At 52.8% G+C, this 17,138-nt stretch overlaps 1 protein-coding gene across 2 annotated transcripts in view; it reads left to right on the top strand.

Moving 5' to 3' along the window:
* PRDM15 (PR/SET domain 15) overlaps nt 1-17,138 on the top strand; it is a 66,835-nt gene that overhangs the window by 12,952 nt on the left and 36,745 nt on the right. For both annotated transcript variants that reach the window (XM_047797041.1, XM_047797048.1), the window contains exons 2-5: nt 11,178-11,223; nt 12,441-12,534; nt 14,251-14,404; nt 16,494-16,746. In XM_047797041.1, coding sequence (XP_047652997.1) covers nt 11,187-11,223; nt 12,441-12,534; nt 14,251-14,404; nt 16,494-16,746 — 538 coding nt within the window. In that variant the 5' untranslated portion in view covers nt 11,178-11,186. The remainder of the gene's footprint in view (nt 1-11,177; nt 11,224-12,440; nt 12,535-14,250; nt 14,405-16,493; nt 16,747-17,138) is intronic.

Below are 17,138 nucleotides of genomic sequence, written 5' to 3'. Positions count from 1 at the left end.
AACGGACGGGAGGGGAGAAGAAAAAACGAACTCAGAGAAAAAAGTAAACACAGAAGTATCATATAATTTAGGCATTTCCCTCTGGGCGCACACCCCAAAGAGTTGAAGGCAGGGACGCAAAGGGGTATTTGCGCCTTGTTTGTAGCAGCATCGGTCACAGCAGTTAAAACGTGGAAGCAAAGTGAGCATGGGATAGGACTGTACCTGTGATGGGGTCTTCGCCTTGGACAGGGGGACCTTCTGCCCCAGTGTCACAGCATGGGTCAGCCTGGAGGACATCCCGCCGAGTGAAATAAGCCCGTCATGAAAGGACAGAGACACTGTGTGGTCTGCCTGCAGGAGCCACCTCGAGGCATTGGAATCTGAACCGTCATCTTTGTGCTCTGTTCCCGTGTTTGCCGAGGTCCTGCTTCCCCATCCAGGACCTGAACCTGGGGGAACCTGGGGCGAGCTGGTCTGCGCGGGAAAGCAGGGTGGCTTGTCTCTCCTCTCCAGTCGGTGTTTAATTCACTGCAGGTTGGGGAGTGCCAGGTGTCCTGTAGAGCCACACTGTGTGTGTGTGTGTGTGTTGGGGCAGGGGGGTTGGTTTTCGTCATCCCCACCGCATGTCAAAGTTCCAAAGCCAGGGACCAAACCTTCACCTCAGCAGTGACCTGAGCCACAGCAGTGGCAACTCCAGGTCCTTAACCCACTGAGCCACCAGGGAACTCCCACACTGTGTTTTAATAGAAAATTTGTGCAAAATTCAAAACAGCCCTGTGAGGTTTCTGGGCTCCCTGAGCTGAGGCTGACAGTGGGGTGTCTGCTCGCAACTGAGGTCCAGATGATAAAGGCTGGCAGCTAGAGGAGGGGACCTGGTCCCCAGCTACCTGCCCTTAGGCTTGGCTGGCATGTGGCCTTGGAGCCCTGGGCCTTGATGGGAGCCATGGGTGGGCTTGGAGCTCACATCTATGCTTGAGTGACTTTGTCTTTTATTTGTTTGTTTGGAGTAGAGTTGATTTACACTGCTGCATTGGCTTCAGGTGTACAGCACAGTGAATCATAAGAATCATAGGGGAGTTCCCGTCATGGCGCAGCGGTTAACGAACCTGACTAGGGACCATGAGGTTGCGGGTTCGGTCCCTGCCCTTGCTCAGTGGGTTAACGATCCGGCGTTGCCGTGAGCTGTGGTGTGGGTTGCAGACGCGGCTCGGATCCCGTGTTGCTGTGGCTCTGGCGTAGGCCGGTGGCTACAGCTTCGATTGGACCCCTAGCCTGGGAGCCTCCATATGCCGCGGGAGCGGCCCAAAGAAATAACAAAAAGACAAAAAAAAAAAGAAAGAATCGTAGGAATTCACATAGTATATATTATGTAAATTTATGTCATGTTTATTATCTAAGTTTCTATTATATAAATTCTTAAATTTATGATATATGTTCTTATATTTATGATATAAACTCGATATCTATAGATTATACATTTTATGGCTATATATAATCATAAGAATCAGTGAATCCAAAGAATTTATATATTCTTTTTCAGATTCTTTTTTTTTTTTGTCTTTTTAGGGCCACACCTGCGGCATATGGAGGTTCCCAGGCTAGGGGTTGAATCAGAGCTGCAGCTGCCGGCCTGCACCACAGCCACAGCCACGCAGGATCCAAGCCGCATCTGTGACCTACACCACAGCTCACGGCAACGCCGGATCCTTAACCCACTGAGCAAGGCCAGGGATCGAACCTGCATCCTCATGGATGTCGGTCAGGTTCGTTAAGCACTGCGCCATGATGGGAACTGTGGCGATTTTTCCCACTTCTTACAGTTCTGTTGGCTCGTGGTTGATTGACGAGGTTGCGGTCTCTCTGTGGACAGCAGGGACCCGGACGCGGACTCGCATCCCTTCCTTTCGGACGCACTCTCGGTATCGGTTATCGCCAAGCACCGAGCAGAGGCCCCTGTGCTGTAGGGCAGGTCCCTTGGGCCCAGGTCCGCAGGCAGGAGCGTGCCTGTACCCAGCCCAGAGCCCCAGCCCACCCTCCCCACCGCCCGCCCCGGTGGTAACCGTAAGTTTGTTTTCAAAGGCTGTGCGTCTGTTTCTGTTTTGTAAATAAGTCATTTGTATCCTTTTTTTCGATTCCACATTAAAGTGTTATCCTGTGTTGTTTGTTTTTGACTTACTTCACTTACGTGATCATTTCTAGGTCTTGCTGCAAATGGCGTTATTTCATCTTTATGGCTGAGTCGTATTCCCTCGTGTAGAAGGACCACCTCTTCTTATCCATTCATCTGTCCTTGGGCATTTAGGTTGCTTCCATGTCTTGGCTGTTGTAGATAGTGCTCCAGGGAACATTGGGGTGCGTGTCTTTTTGAATTAGTGGGGTTTTTGTTTTTTTTTCTTTTTTCAGATAGGTACCCAGAAGTAGGATTGCTGGGTCATATGGTCGTTCTGTTTTTAGTTTTGGAAGAATCTCCGTACTGTTCTCCACAGTGGTTGTGCCAATGTACATTCCCACTGACAGTGTGGAAGGGTCCCAATTCTCCTCACTCTCTCCAAAATCTATTGTTTGTAGACTTTTTTTTTTTTTCCTTATTTATTTTTTTGTTTTTTTCGGGCTGCACTTGCAACATATGGTGGTTCCCAGGCTAGGGGTCAAATCAGAGATGCAAGTACCGGCCTCCACCACAGCCACAGCAATGCCAGATCTGAGCCATGTCTGTGACCTACACCCCAGCTCACAGCAGCGCCAGATCCTCCCCCCACTGAGCGAGGCCAGGGATCAAACCCGCATCCTAGTTATGGATACTAGTTGGGTTCATTACCACTGAGCCACAATGGGAACTCCTGTTGTTTGTAGACTTTTTGATGATGGCCGTTCTGATCAGTGTGAGGTGATTTGCGTTTCTCTAATAATTAGTAATGTAGAGTATCTTTTCATGTGGGTTTTTTTTTGTTTTTTCCGTCTGTTCTGTCTTCTTTGGAGAAAAGTCGGTTTCGATCTTCTGCCCGTGTTTTGATTGGGTTGTTTGTTTTTTGATGTTGAGCTGTTCAAGTTGTTTATATATTCTGGAGATTAATCCCGTCTTGGTTGCTTTTCTCCCATTCTGTGGGTTTTCATTTTGTTTAGGGTTTCCTGTGCTGTGCAAAAGCTTTGATGTTGAATTAGGTCCCATTTGTTTATTTTTGTTTTTTATTGTCATGACCCTAGGAGGTGGATCTGAGAAGATGCTGCTGTGATTTATGTTGGAGAGTGTTCGGCCTGTTTTCCTCTAAGAGTTTTATAGTATCTGGTCTTATGTCTAGGTCTTTGATCCATTTCTAGTTTATGTTTGTGTATGGTGTTAGAGAGTGTTCTCAGCTCATTCTTCAAAAAAAAAAAAGAAAACGCAATGAATTTAATTATATTTATAATTACACAGCCATCATCCTAGCCCAGTTTTACAACATTTTCATCCCTCACCCCAGCCCATCCCCCCTACCTGTCTCCTTTGGAAACGGTACGTTTTTCAAAGTCTGTGTGTCAGTTTCTGTTCTACCAAAAAGTTCATTGTATCCTTTTTTTAGATGTCACATATAAGTGATAGAACACGACATTTGTGTCTCACTGTGTAACTTCACTTAGCATGACAATTGCTAGGTCCATCCATGTTGCTGCAAATGCCATTATTTCATCCCTTTTTGTGGCTGAGTAATATGCCATTGTGCATATATGCCACATCTTCTGGATCCACTCCTCTGTCGATGGGCATTCAGCTTGTTTCCTTGTCTTGTCTATTGTATGTAGTGCTGCGATGAACACTGGAGTACATATATCTTTTTGAGTCGTGGTTTTCTCTGGATAGATGCCCAGGAGTGGGATTACTGGGTCAAATGGTGAGTCTATTGTTAGTTTTCTGAGGAAGCTCCATGCTGTTTTCCACGGTGGTTGCACCCATTTACATTCCCACCAACAGTGTAAGAGGGTTCCCTTTTCTCACTGTTTCCACCGTTTATAGTTTGTAGACCTTTTGATGATGGCCATTCTGCCTGGCGTGAGGTGGTACTTCATGGTAGTTTTAATTTGCATTTCTCTGATAATTAGTGATGTTGAACATATTTTCATGTGTTTTTTGGCCATCTGTATATGTTCTTTGGAGAATTGTCTGTTTGAGTCTTCTGCCCATTTTTTGATGGTGGTGTTTGCTTTTTTGGTATTGAGCTGCAGGAGGTGTTTATGTATTTTGGAGACTAATCCCTTCTTGGTTGCTTAGTGTACAAATATTTTCTCCCATTCTGTGGGTTGTCTTCATGTTTTTTAGGGTTTCCTGTGCTGTGCAAAAACTTTTAAGTTTAGTTAGGTCCCATTTGTTTATTTTTGTTTTTATTGTCATGACTCTAGGAGGTGGGTCTGAGAAGATGTTGCTGTGGTTTGTGTTGGAGAGTGTTCAGCCTATGTTTTCCTCTAAGAGTTTTATAGTGTCTGTCCTTATACTTAGGTCTTTAATCCATTTTGAATTTCTTTTTGTGTGTGATATTAGGAAGTGTTCTAAGTTCATTCTTTTACATGTAGCTGTTCAGTTTTCCCAGTACCACTTATCAAAGAGACTGTCTTTCCTCTTTGGTATATTCTTGCCTCTTTTGTTGTAGATTAGTTGACCATCGGTGCGTGGATTTATTTCTGGACTTTCTATACCAGTCTATGGACATATTTCTTTTTTGGTGCCAGTACCATACTGTTTTGATGACTGTAGCTTTGTAGTGTAATCTGAAGTCCAGGAGCCTGACTCCTCCAGCTCCATTTTTCTTTCTCAGGATTGTGTTGGCTATTCGAGGTCTTTTGTGTTTCCACACAAATTTCAAATTTTTTTGTCCTAAGTCTGTGAAAAATACTCTTGGTGATTTGCTAGGAATTGCACTGAATCTGTAGATTGCCTCCGGTAGGATAGTCATTCTGGCAGTATTGACTCTTCCGATCCAGGAACACTGTATAGCTTTCCATCTGTTTGATGTTGAGGCCATTGATTCTGAGCTCATTGCAGGTTCTCGTGCGGTTGTTAGGAAGAACACAGAGAGAGCGCCATGTACTCTTTGTCCACGTTCTGCCAATGATGACATCTCGCACAACTCTAGTACCACAGGACAAAGGGGATGGTGACCTTGATGCAGTCCAGATCCAGAACGTTCCAGCCCTGCAAGGGCCCCTTGCTGCCCCCGATTAGCCTCACCCTCTCTCTTTCCACCCAATCCCCTCCTTTACCCCACCAACCACTGCTCTATCCTCACCTCAATAATTATGATATTTCAAGAACCTTGTAGGAGTCTCCCATCGTGGCTCAGCAGTAACGAACCCGACTAGTATGCAGGAAGACATGGGTTCGATCCCTGGCCTCGCTCAGTGGGTTGAGGATTCGGCATTGCTGCGGCTGCCGTGTAGGTCACAGATATGGCTCAGGGCTGGCATTGCTGTGGCTGTGGTGTAGGCCGGCAGCTGCAGCTCTGATTGGACGCCTAGCCTGGGAACCTCCATCTGCTGTGGATGTGGCCTAAAAAGACACACACACACACACATACACACACACACATCCAGAACGTTGTATAAGTAGGACGATACAGCAGGTCACCTTCTGGGATTGGCTTTTTTCACTCCGCATCATTCTGGAGCTGCCTCAGAATCTGTTGTGTGTCAACAGTTCCGTCCTTTCAAGTGCTGGCTAGTATTCCAGGCTGTGGATGGAGCACAGGTTGTTTAACCAGCCACCCAGCCCAGTAAGGTTTGAACAGTCCCGTGCAGGTGTTTGCAAGGACGTGAGTTGCCATTTCTCTGGGACAGCCTCCCGCCAGGGCTAGGTCCTGGCCATGTTGGTTCTACCAGAGATGGGCCGTGAGATGTGCATTCCCACCAGCGCATGCGGGTGCCCGGGTCTCCTCACCTTCGCCAGCATCCCGCCGGGGGTGCCGAGAAGTGTGTCACGTGTCTTCCTGGGTTGTGACGTGGGTGGGGTGCTGGCAGATGATGTTGGGCATCTTTCCCTGAGCTTCTTTGCCAGGCAGATGTTTTCTTCGGTGAGATGCCTGTTCATGTCTTTTGCCCATTTTCTGATTGGACTGTTTGCATTTGTACTGCTGGGTTTTGAGCGGTCTTTGCATATTCTAGATATGGATGTGGGGTTTGCAGAAATGTCTCCCAGCCTTGACTTTGCTCATCTTCTTAACAGCATCTTTGTAGAGCAAACATTTTTAATTTTGGTAAAATCCTAATTATCACTTTTCCTTTTATAAACTATGTTTTCAGTGACAAGTGTGAAAACTGGCTAGCCTGTGACTGCAAAGATTTTCTATTTTTTTTGAAAAAAATTACTGTTTTATATTTTTAAGTCCATGTTCCATTATAAGTTCATCTTTGTTTGTTTTTTTTTTTTGTTTTGTTTTGTTTCCTGTCTTCCTGTCTTTTCTAGGGCCGCACCCACGGCATATGGAGGTTCCCAGGCTAGGGGTCTAATCGGAGCTGTAGCCACTGGCCTACACCACAGCCACAGGAACTCGGGATCCGAGCCACATCTGCGACTACACCACAGCTCAAGGCAACGCCGGATCCTTAACCCACTAAGCGAGGCCAGGGATCGAACCTGCAACCTCATGGTTCCTAATCAGATTCGTTAACCACTGAGCCATGATGGGAACTCCTATAAGTTCATCTTTGTGTAAGATGTGAGGTCACAGGGATTTTTGTTTGTTTGTTTGCCTCTGGATATCCAGCTTCTCCAGCACTGCTTGTTGAAAAGACTGCCCTTTCCCAATCGAGCTGCTTTTCCCATTTGTCCAAAATCAATGAGCATATCTGTGGGCTCTGCTCTCCCTTCTCATTCGTCTGTGTGTCTGTCCTGCCACCATAATTAAGCTCAAATCACATAGGCTGACACTTCTCACTTCAACCTTCTTATTCAAAATTGGGTTTGGGGTTCAAAAAACAATAGAAAAAAAATCCCTAAAACCAAGAGCTGGTTCTTTGAAAAGGTTAGCAAAATTGACACACCTCTGGCCAGACTCACCAAGAAGTGAGAGAAAAAACCCAAATAAAATAAGAAATGAAAAAGAATTCTTAACGGATACTGCAGAAATACAAACAACCAGAAGACAACACTACAAACAGTTAGATGCTAACAAATTTGACAGCCTAGAAGAAATGGACAACTTTCTAGAGACTTACAGCCTGCCAAAACCGAATCAAGAAGAAATAGATTAACTGAACAGGCCGATCATTAGACATGAAATGGAACATGTGGAGTTCCCGTCGTGGCGCAGTGGTTAACGAATCCGACTAGGAACCATGAGGTTGCCGGTTCGATCCCTGGCCTCGCTCAGCGGGTTAAGGATGTGGCGTTGCCGTGAGCTGTGGTGTAGGTTGCAGACACAGCTTGGATCTGGCCTTGCTGTGGCTGTGGTGTAGGCCTGCAGCAACAGCTCCTATTAGACCCCTAGCTTGGGAACCTCCACATGCCTCGGGGGTAGCCCTAGAAAAGACAAAAAAAAAAAAAAAGGAATATGTAATAAAAACACTCCCTACAAACAAGAGTCCAGGACCAGGTGGCTTCACAGGTGAATTCTACCAAAGATGCAAGGAGGATCTTACACGCATCCTCCTTAAACTTTTCCAAAAGGTTGAAGAAGGAGCACTCCTGAAGACATGCTACGATACCGCCATCACCCTAATTCCAAAACCAGACAAAGAAACTACCAAAGAAGAAAATTATAGGCCAAAATTTGGTTTTGGGGATTTGGGGGTGGGGGCTGTTTTGGGGTTATTTTTGTCTTTTTAGGGCCACATCCGCAGCATATGGAAGTTCCCAGGCCAGGGGTCGAATCAGAGCTACAGCTGCCGGCCTCCACCACAGGCACAGCAATGCCGGATCCTTATCCCACTGAGTGAGGCCAGGGATCAAACCCACATCCTCATGGACCCCATGCGGGGCTCTTAACCCACTGAGCTACGGCAGGAACTCCTCCAGATTGTGTTTAACAGCTGTTTTCACAGGGGCTGACACATCAACCTCTGTTGTCGCAGCGACCATCTGCCCAGCTCGCCCCTCGTTCCCCACGTCCCCCCAAGTGACACGCAGGTCGTCCTGCTCCGAGGCCGGTTCTGACACGCGTGATCAGTCTGGTCTCCCGACACTGTCACTGGGGTCCCCCAGCGGTCACAGTTGTGGTTCATTTGCTTTTGGTCGTAGCAATCCCGTAAGTTTTAAAAAGATTCAAGGTTAAGCAGTGCTTCTCAGACCTGAGCTGCACCAGCAGAGCCTGGGGGTTTGTGAAGACACAGGGGCTGCTGCAGCAGGTGCGGGGAGGGGCCGAGAACGGCCCAGGGGCTGCCGGTGCACCTGTTTACTGGTCCAGGGACCACACTTTGAGAAGCGCTGGCTGTAAGCTCCCCGCTTTGGTGGTTACAATGACCAGATCTCACCCTTTGAGTCTTTCTGTCATTTTCCTACAGCAGCACTGCCTGCCTGCCATCTCTCGCCCTGGGAGCTCTTACCTGCCGTGGGGTCCAGGGGCCGGCCGGCCCTCCTACACAGGTGCGCTCTGACTGAGCACGTGGGGAGGTGCCACGACAGCACAGGACCTGAGGATGCGCCTGCATGCAGCCTGACCAGCCACCCAGGGTGGCTGGGAGCTGTGTTCTCAGGCTTCCAGAACTGTGTTAGAGCCCGCGTTTCCGGGGCCAGATGCTTCTAATAAAGAAAGTTCTTCCCAGGACGCATGTAAAACTAGCAAGAGTGCCGTGGGACAAAAGGGCTAAAACGTCCCCTAGGCTCCCGCCCTCACTCAGTTTCTTCCTGTGGCACCTCGAACACCAGCCAGGGGCGTTCCCACTGTGGCTCAGCAGGCTCATAACCTGACATCGTGTCCCTGAGGATGCGGGTTCGATCCCTGGCCTCGCTCAGTGGGTTAAAGATCCTGAGGTACTCTGGCCGGGGTGGAGGGCGGCAGCTACGGCTCCTATTCGATCCTTAGCCTGGGAACTTCCATATGCCGCAGGTGCTGCCCTAAAAAGCAAAAAAGGAAAAGAGGCTGGGATTTCCCTCCCAGCGGGTGTGCTTGGAGGAGCCGCTTCTTTGGGGCCCCTTGGGGGGCCGGGGACCCCTTCTTGAGAGGCCAGACCAGAGGCAGGTGCTGCCCGGGGCTGGGGGGGGGGGGCCTTGCCGGGCCTCGCAGACTTGGCCAGGCTTCCCGGAGGACGTCCAGAGCCCCTCCCTTCGTCAGCACCCTGCAAGTCTGCGAGCCTCATAGGGACCCCGATCCTGCCCTGATCCAGCTGCAGTTGGGGGGCTGCCTCTTCAGGACCCACTGTTCTCCTTGGAGAACTTCCTTGACCGTGAGCCAGTGGTGGCGGGTCCAGTGGGGTCCTGCTGTGGGCAGATGATGCTTGGGCTCCTGGAGGCATCTCGGCGTCTCGCTGAAATGGGTTTGCAGGTGTTTCTTCTGCCTCTCTGTGCCTCTTCCTCTTTTGCTCCATGACTAGCCGCTGCCCCCGTTCCAGACTGGCCCCAACCTCGCCCATGGAGCCCCCCAACCAGGAGAGCCCAAGTTAGAGGTGCTGAGGCCACGAGAGACATGGTGTAACTTAAAGGGATGCCCCCTCCCAGGAAAAGAAACTACTGTACTGTGTTTGGGGAACCCAGGCCCTGCTTATTTATCCTTGGCATTTTGAGGGCAAACTGGAACCCGCATCCCTCTGCCTTGTTTCCTTAACTCTTCCGTGGTGATACTTCCGACTCTGCTCCCTTCTCTGATCCTGAAAATTCAGCAAATCTGAATGTTTCTTTGGACGTTGCATTGTCTGCTTTTCACTCTTGAAAAGCTCCTGGGGATGGGAAGAGGGCAGAGGGCGTGTGGGGTCAGCTTTCAGGAAGGGGGCCCGTGTGCAAGGTACCTAGTGACACACAGAGGGGCTTGGACAGGAGTGGGGTGATGTGCTGGGGGCTTCGCTGGGGCCGGGGGCGTGGGAGGGAAGAGGGTCCATCATTCAGGGGCGCGTACGGGGTGTGTCTCATCCAGTGCTCCCCCCAAAACTACACGAGGTGGGCATTTTGTTTCCATTTTTTAGGTCGGGACTCTGAGGCCCCAGAATTAACATGTCCGGGTCCCCCATGAGTATGTAGAGGCCTGAGCGCAGCTGCCTGCTGTGAAGGTGAACCTCAGGGTTGAACAGAAAATAGACGGGACTGCCCTGCTGTCCAGCGCAGGGAGCTCTGTCCAGTCTCTCGGGATAGAACATGATGGAAGATAGTATGAGAAAAAGAATGTGTGCATCCGACTCATGGGGTCACTTTGCTATACAGCAGAAACTGACACACACTGTAAATCAACTCTAATAAAACATTTTAAAAATAAGTAAATACAGGGACGACTTACCGAAGCCTTTAAAAAAGAAAGAAAAGGGAAACGGCAGTGACCGGATGTGATCAAGGTTTTGTGGCGAGCAGGAGGGCGCGCCTCTGCAATGTCCTGTGTTGCTTTGGTCCCCAAGGGAAACGAGTGCCACCAGGGTGCCACCCACAGATTAGCGGCTGAAGGAAAATAGAGGTTGCGGGAGGCGTGGTTGCCCTGGAGGAATTCATAGTCTGGAGAGAGAAGGAGAGAATGCAAGTGACATGTGAAAACTGGCCATGGTTAAAAATGGTGCTATGGGAGTTCCCGTCACGGCGCAGCAAACACAGATCCGACTAGGAACCATGAGGTTGCGGGTTCGATCCCTGGCCTCGCTCGGCAGGTTAAGATCCGGCGTTGCCGTGAGCTGTGGTGTAGGTTGCAGACGTGGCTTGGATCTGGCGTTGCTGTGGCTGTGGTGTAGGCCGGCAGCTGTAGCTTCGATGAGACCCCTAGCCTGGGACTCTCCATATGCCACGGGTAAAAAAAAAAAAAAATGGTACTGTGTTTGCTTTCCAAATGGAAATGGACGGCTGGTGTGGAAAGCTAAACGCCTGAGTTAATCTGGAGCCATCCACACCAATGGCTTTTATTAAAACGCAGTGTCATTTTAGGTGAGAAAACGTTTCAGGGCTCCTGACCCCATCCCGCAGCAAAGGGGACCCTGCTGTGTGTTGCCCCTAAAGCACAGCCAGTCCCCCCACCACAGGCTCCAGGGGGCGTGAGCGGGAGCCGTCTATAAAGACGCCTTTGGCCAACAGCTGACCACTGACCTGCGCTCTGTGCCCACAGGTGGCGGAGATGGCCGAGGACGGGAGCGAGGAGATCATGTTTATCTGTAAGTGGCCCGAGGCTCAGCCTCACCTCGGAAGGTGGAGCCCCGCCCACGTTTTGCTTTTAAAATAGAGAAAAGCTGGAGTTCCCGTCATGGCGCAGTGGTTAACGAATCCGACTAGGAACCATGAGGTGGCGGGTTCGGTCCCTGCCCTTGCTCAGTGGGTTAACGATCCGGCGTTGCCGTGAGCTGTGGTGTAGGTTGCAGACGCGGCTCGGATCCCGCGTTGCTGTGGCTCTGGCGTAGGCTGGCAGCTACAGCTCCGATTCAACCCCTGGCCTGGGAACCTCCATATGCCGCGGGAGCGGCCCAAGAAATAGCAAAAAGACCAAATAAATAAATAAAATACAATAAAATAGAGAAAAGCTGCCGCTTTTAAAATCGTAGAGATTTTACTTGACTTAAGAGCTGTGATTGGAGTTCCCTGGTGGCCTAGTGGATTAAGGACCTGGTGTCCCTGCAGTTGCTCAGGTCGCTGCCATGGCGAAAGTTCGATCCGTGGCCCAGGAACTTCCACATACTGTGGGCATAGCCCTAAATAAGTAAAGAAATAGACATAAACAAATGGCATTAAATAAAAATTAGTACCGGAAACCCATTTATTGTATGAGAGGTATGTTGCTGGGTATGTTTTTAGAAACATCATCTGCGGAGCTCCCCTTGTGGCTCAGCGGGTTGTGAACCCAACGAGTATCCATGAGGGTGGGGGTCCGACCCCTGGCCTCACTCAGTGGGTTGAGGATCCGGCCCTGCCAGGAGGTGAGGTGTAGGTCGCAGGTGTGGTTCAGATCCCGAGTTGCAGTGGCTGCGGCTCCGGCTCGAGCCCTAGCCTGGGAACCTCCATGTGCCGAACGTGTGGCCCTAAAAAGACACAAAAACATAAAAGGATCATCTTTCTCACAACTCCTGGCAAAGGGCACTGTGCTAGGGCAGCGGCGGACTCCAAACAGTCATCCCAGGAATTAGAAAGAGGTTTATGATACCAGGTTAAATTGGTGAATATAGTCATTTGCTGGGAAAGGCCCTGTCCCCTGTCCCCATGGGGGGTGACTGCCTGCTTTGCCATCTGCCGCAGAGCTGGGTTTTCTCATGGGAACGCAGGTTGAGGGCCACGCTTTTGTGTCGCAGGGAGCACTCTGGGTCACCCCGATGGCCGGGGAGCCCCTCAGTGCCCTGGGGGCCTCCCCTGCCCGCCCTGATGCTGGGCTGTCTGTTTGCAGGGTGTGAAGACTGCAGCCAGTACCACGACTCCGAATGCCCCGAGCTGGGCCCCGTGGTCATGGTCAAAGACTCCTTTGTGCTCAGCAGGGCGAGGTGAGTGACCAGCTCGAGTTCCTTTTACCGTCCGGGCCGGTCAAACGGAGACTGGCGGCCTTGACGTCCGCGGAAGGGAGGAAGCAGCACAAGAAGAAGCAGAGCCTTCGGGGAGAAGGCCTGTCCTCGCACGTGTGGCGTCTGGGGTCCCAGCCCCCACCCCCCAGGGGCCTCCCGCCGGGCCGAGCCAGGGCGTGTTGCGGAGGCTTTAGGGTCCGTGTCTTTTACCCAGTTCCTGGTTCAGCCGATGAGCTGAGTTGGTTTATGTGTTGAGTGGCCACGGCCAAGGTTGTGGGTCTGCTTGCTCAGTTCCCCTGTGCTCTGAACCCAGACCTGCCAAACCTGACAAGCGCCCTCCTGGGCACAGGGCGGGGGTGGGGGGGCCCTGGGCCGTGAGCAGGTTGCCAGGCAGCGCTATGGCAGCTTCTGGAGAAGCACCTGCACCTGCCGTCCCCCGTTTCCCTGGGGGGCGTGTCCCCCTCGGGCCGCCCGCCCGGGTCACGGGCCCGCCTGCCCCGAGGTAGCGGTCTGAACTTGGACGGGACGTGCTACTCTCCACACCTCAGGTGCCCCATCTGCAAAGTGGGGAGAATGGCCGTCCCCCTGGAACGCTGTGATCAGGGCACCTGCTCCAGGGCCTGGCACTGGTGGTGCTCAGCTCCTCGCTCGCCAGTGCTCTTTCTGGAAGCCTCCTGGCGGTTTTCCCAGGCTCTTTATTTACTCTGTCTCACTGTGAGGTGCCGTCACTAAGCAGAGAGTGCTCTTCCCCCCAAGTGCAGGTCTGATCAGCCTCCCAGAACCTGCAGAGGTGGCCCGTTGGCCGCAGAAATCCCCCCACGATGGGCCCCTCCCTCCCTGTCCAGCCTCCTGCCCGCTGGCGGGAGGGGTCTGGGCACCCCGGGGCTGGACGCGGGTCAGGCTCGCCCTCGCCTCTGCTCACGCCCCATCCCAGCCTTCCCCCCCGATGGGTGTCCGTCCTCGACGTTCTCTGAGTTTACTTCGAAAGGCCATTTCCCCAGTGAAGCTGGCCCAGTGTCCCTGGCTGGAAACCCTTTTCTGGTCTCGGGAATGCGGCGGCCTTTCTGGTCCTACCCGTGGCACTTTGCACGTGGCACCTCCTCGTGGTCTCTGTGGTCCCCCACCCTCTCTTTGGGTGTGTGGGGGTGGCGGAGGCTCTGTCTCTTGGGCGGGGATTTTCTTTCTTCCTTCCTTCCTTCCTTCCTTCCTTCCTTCCTTCCTTCCTTCCTTCCTTCTTCTTTCTTTCTTTCTTTCTTTCTTTCTTTCTTTCTTTCTTTCTTTCTTTCTATTTTTGCTTTTTAGGACCACACCCGTGGCATATGGAGGTTCCCAGGCTAGGGGTCCAGTCAGAGCTGTGGCTGCCGGTCTACACCACAGCCACAGCAACACAGGATCTGAGCCACATCTTCGACCTACACCACAGCTCACGGCAACGCCGGGTCCTTAACTCACGGAGCGAGGCCGGGGGTCGAACCTGTGTCCTCATGGATGCTAGTCCGGTGTTAACCATTGAGCCACGACGGGAGCTCCTTGGGCAGGGATTTTCAACGCATCCTTGAGGAAACGCCCCATTGCCTGCTCTGGAGGGTTGGTGAGGGCGACCTTTCCCGCCATCCTAGCCCACGTGCCCTGCTGGGAGAGGCGCCCCGGCCAGGGCACGCGCGGGGCCGAGAGAGTCCCGCTTTGTTCCACTCCTAGGTCGTCCCTTCCCTCCAACCTGGAGATCAGACGCCTGGAAGACGGAGCCGAGGGGGTGTTTGCTGTGACCCAGCTCGTCAAGCGCACGCAGTTCGGCCCATTCGAGTCGAGGAGAGTCGCCAAGTGGGAGAAGGAGTCTGCGTTTCCACTGAAGGTAAAAGCAGGGCTGGCGGGGCCGTGGGATCCTTATCTCGAGACCTCCCTCCCAGGCAGGTGCAAGGCTGGGCATGACGCCCACTGAGGTCCAGTGATTCCTAAATGTCTCAACCGCTCCGGGGACGGTGGTGCTGCTGAATTTTGCAGGCAGTCCTCCTTTTGGTTTGTTTTTACATCACAAGAGCACCAAAGTTAAGTTAGTATTTTGCAAAACACTAAAGACGAGATTCCATCATGGTGCAGCGGAAACGAATCAGGCCAGGAACCATGGGGTTGCAGGTTCGATCCCTGGCCTCACTCAGTGGGTTAAGGATCCAATGTTGCCATGAGCTGTGGTATAGGTTGCAGACGCAGCTGGGATCTAGCGTGGCTGAGGCTGTGGTGGAGGCCAGCAGCCGTAGCTCCGATTCAGCCCCTAGCCTGGGAACCTCCATATGCCACGGGTTCAGCTCTAAAAAGCAAAAAAAAAAAACAAACAAACAAAAAAAACTAAACAAACAAACACCAAAAAAAAAACACTAAAGAGAATGTATTTAAAACATATGCCAGCGCAGACCCCACGTGCAGCCTCTAGGTGGGGGCTTTGTGTGGGTTCGCAGGGGTGTGTTGGCAGTTTCCACCTGTGCAGAGTGTAGGCCGCTTTGCGAGGCTCTCAGAAGGCAGGTGTTTCGCTGCGGCAGTGGTGAGAGGCCAGGCAGTGGTGAGGCTGCTCTGCTCCGGGAAGCATGTCACACTGGGAACTGGCAGCTTTTATGTGACCCCGAGAACAAGAAAATGGAAATAAATTGCAGGGAGAGCTTGGGGCGCTTAAAGCAGCCCCGAGGAGGCGCCGTGAGCCGGCGGGCTGCGTTCACGGCTCTGTCCCCACGCCCCGCGTGTGCCCGACCGCAGCCAGCCATCAAAACCCCTGTGAAATAAACAGGATCGGGTGCTGGTCAGGCCGCGTTAACCCACAGAGGGAACTGTCCCCGGAGACCGCTCAGCAGAGACCCACGTGTTTCAGGACAGATGACCGTGGCGTTTTGATGGTCCTTGGGAAGCTGAGTTTACCAGGCAGATGTCAGCACAGCAGAGAGCAGGAAAGGTGCTTGAATTGTTCACAAACCGAGCAAGGCAAGAAGGGCTGCTTTATGTGAGCAGTGCTACGAAGAGGCCAGGGGCCGATGCGTGGCAACTGTGGGCACGTGGTTGGCCAGGACCCCTCTCAAGACGTCCTCTGTACCCATTTTGGTGTCTTCTGGTGACTCAGATTCTGGAGGTCTGTGTCTGGTATTGGGTTGTTTCCAGCACAGGCTCCAGGTGGCCACCTGGATGCCAGGGGCAGCTTCAGGCCCACGGAGGAGGGCGAGGCTGGCTGGGAGCAGCCCCCCCGCGCTGGCTGGCGGCCCCCTCTGCCTCCTCCCCTCGCTCCTGAGGGGGCCTGTAGCTCTTAGCAGTGAGTGCATCAGCAAATAGGGGCAGGAGGCCCCTCTTCCATGTAAACTTCAAAATATTTAGGTTTCTCCCTCTGCGCCCTGCCTGCGTTAAACCCCTAAAGCAAGGTGCTACTTTGCAGACGAGGGCACGGCTTATAAAACTGCAGGAACTTTGCCAGAGTCACTGAATGTACTGGCCGCAGAGCTGGGAGGACTCAGGGGTCCTGATGCTGAGCCAGACTGTGTGCAGAAGGTGGCGTCCTGATATACCTGCGCAGGTGCACCTGGACCAGGAGTAGACCTCAGGGGTCTGCCTGCCCAGCTGAAAACTAGTTCGAACTCGAGGGTGCGGGTTCTACACCTGGACCAGGAGTAGATCTCAGATGGCCTCGTTCTCACCTGGGCCACGCATGAAACTCAGGTCTCCCCGTGACACCTGACCTCCTGCTGTTTCTTCTGCTTCCCTTTGGCCGGGGACCAGCCTGACCTGTCAAGTGTCTCCCTGGGCCCTCCCATCACTAAACGCCTAGTCAGGGCCGAACGGAGCCTGGTTTGGCCTGTGATGTGGCGCCACCTGGGTTGTTCAGCAGCCACCCCCCCACCCCAGCACACACACGCGCGCACGCACACTGACGCACACACTGCTGGGTAACGGGCCGCCCTCGCCCTCAGGTGTTCCAGAAGGACGGGCACCCCGTGTGCTTTGACACCTCCAACGAGGACGACTGCAACTGGATGATGCTGGTGCGGCCGGCGGCAGAGCCGGGCCACCAGAACCTGACGGCCTTCCAGCACGGCAGCGACGTGTACTTCACCACCTCGCGCGACATCCCCCCTGGCACCGAGCTGCGCGTGTGGTACGCGGCCTTCTACGCCAAGAGGATGGACAAGCCCATGCTGAGGCAGGCCTGCCCCGGGCTCCACGGTACGCAGGGCCCCTGCCCGCAGCCCGCCCTCTGTCCCGCCGCCCCCCGGCCACCCGTGACCCCTCGGCCGTGGGCAGCAGCCTGGCACTCGTGCGGCGAGCCGGCTGGTTCAGGAAGTGCCCGGGGTCGGTCCTGACTCCAGGTAGCGGGTCTGTGGTTCTGCTTGTTGAACATCCCAGGTCGGAGACCCCCGCCCAGGCCTCTGAGGTCAGGTTGTGGCCCTGGGCTTGGGCAGAGGGCACCACCCAGAGGTGAAGGAGCCTGCCCTGAATCACAGAGCAGAGGAGGGTGGAGTCAGGATTTGAACCGGGACTCTGGCTCCAGTGCTGATTTTGGCACCTTCCAGCAGCCTCCCCCCCGGAGCTCAGGGTGTGTGGATATAGCATATACA

The sequence above is a fragment of the Phacochoerus africanus genome, chromosome 1, assembly GCF_016906955.1.
Source record: "Phacochoerus africanus isolate WHEZ1 chromosome 1, ROS_Pafr_v1, whole genome shotgun sequence".
In the NCBI taxonomy this organism is placed as follows: domain Eukaryota; kingdom Metazoa; phylum Chordata; class Mammalia; order Artiodactyla; family Suidae; genus Phacochoerus; species Phacochoerus africanus.
The sequence above is the reverse complement of the archived record's forward strand: the minus strand, read 5'-3'. Positions and strand labels throughout refer to the sequence as shown.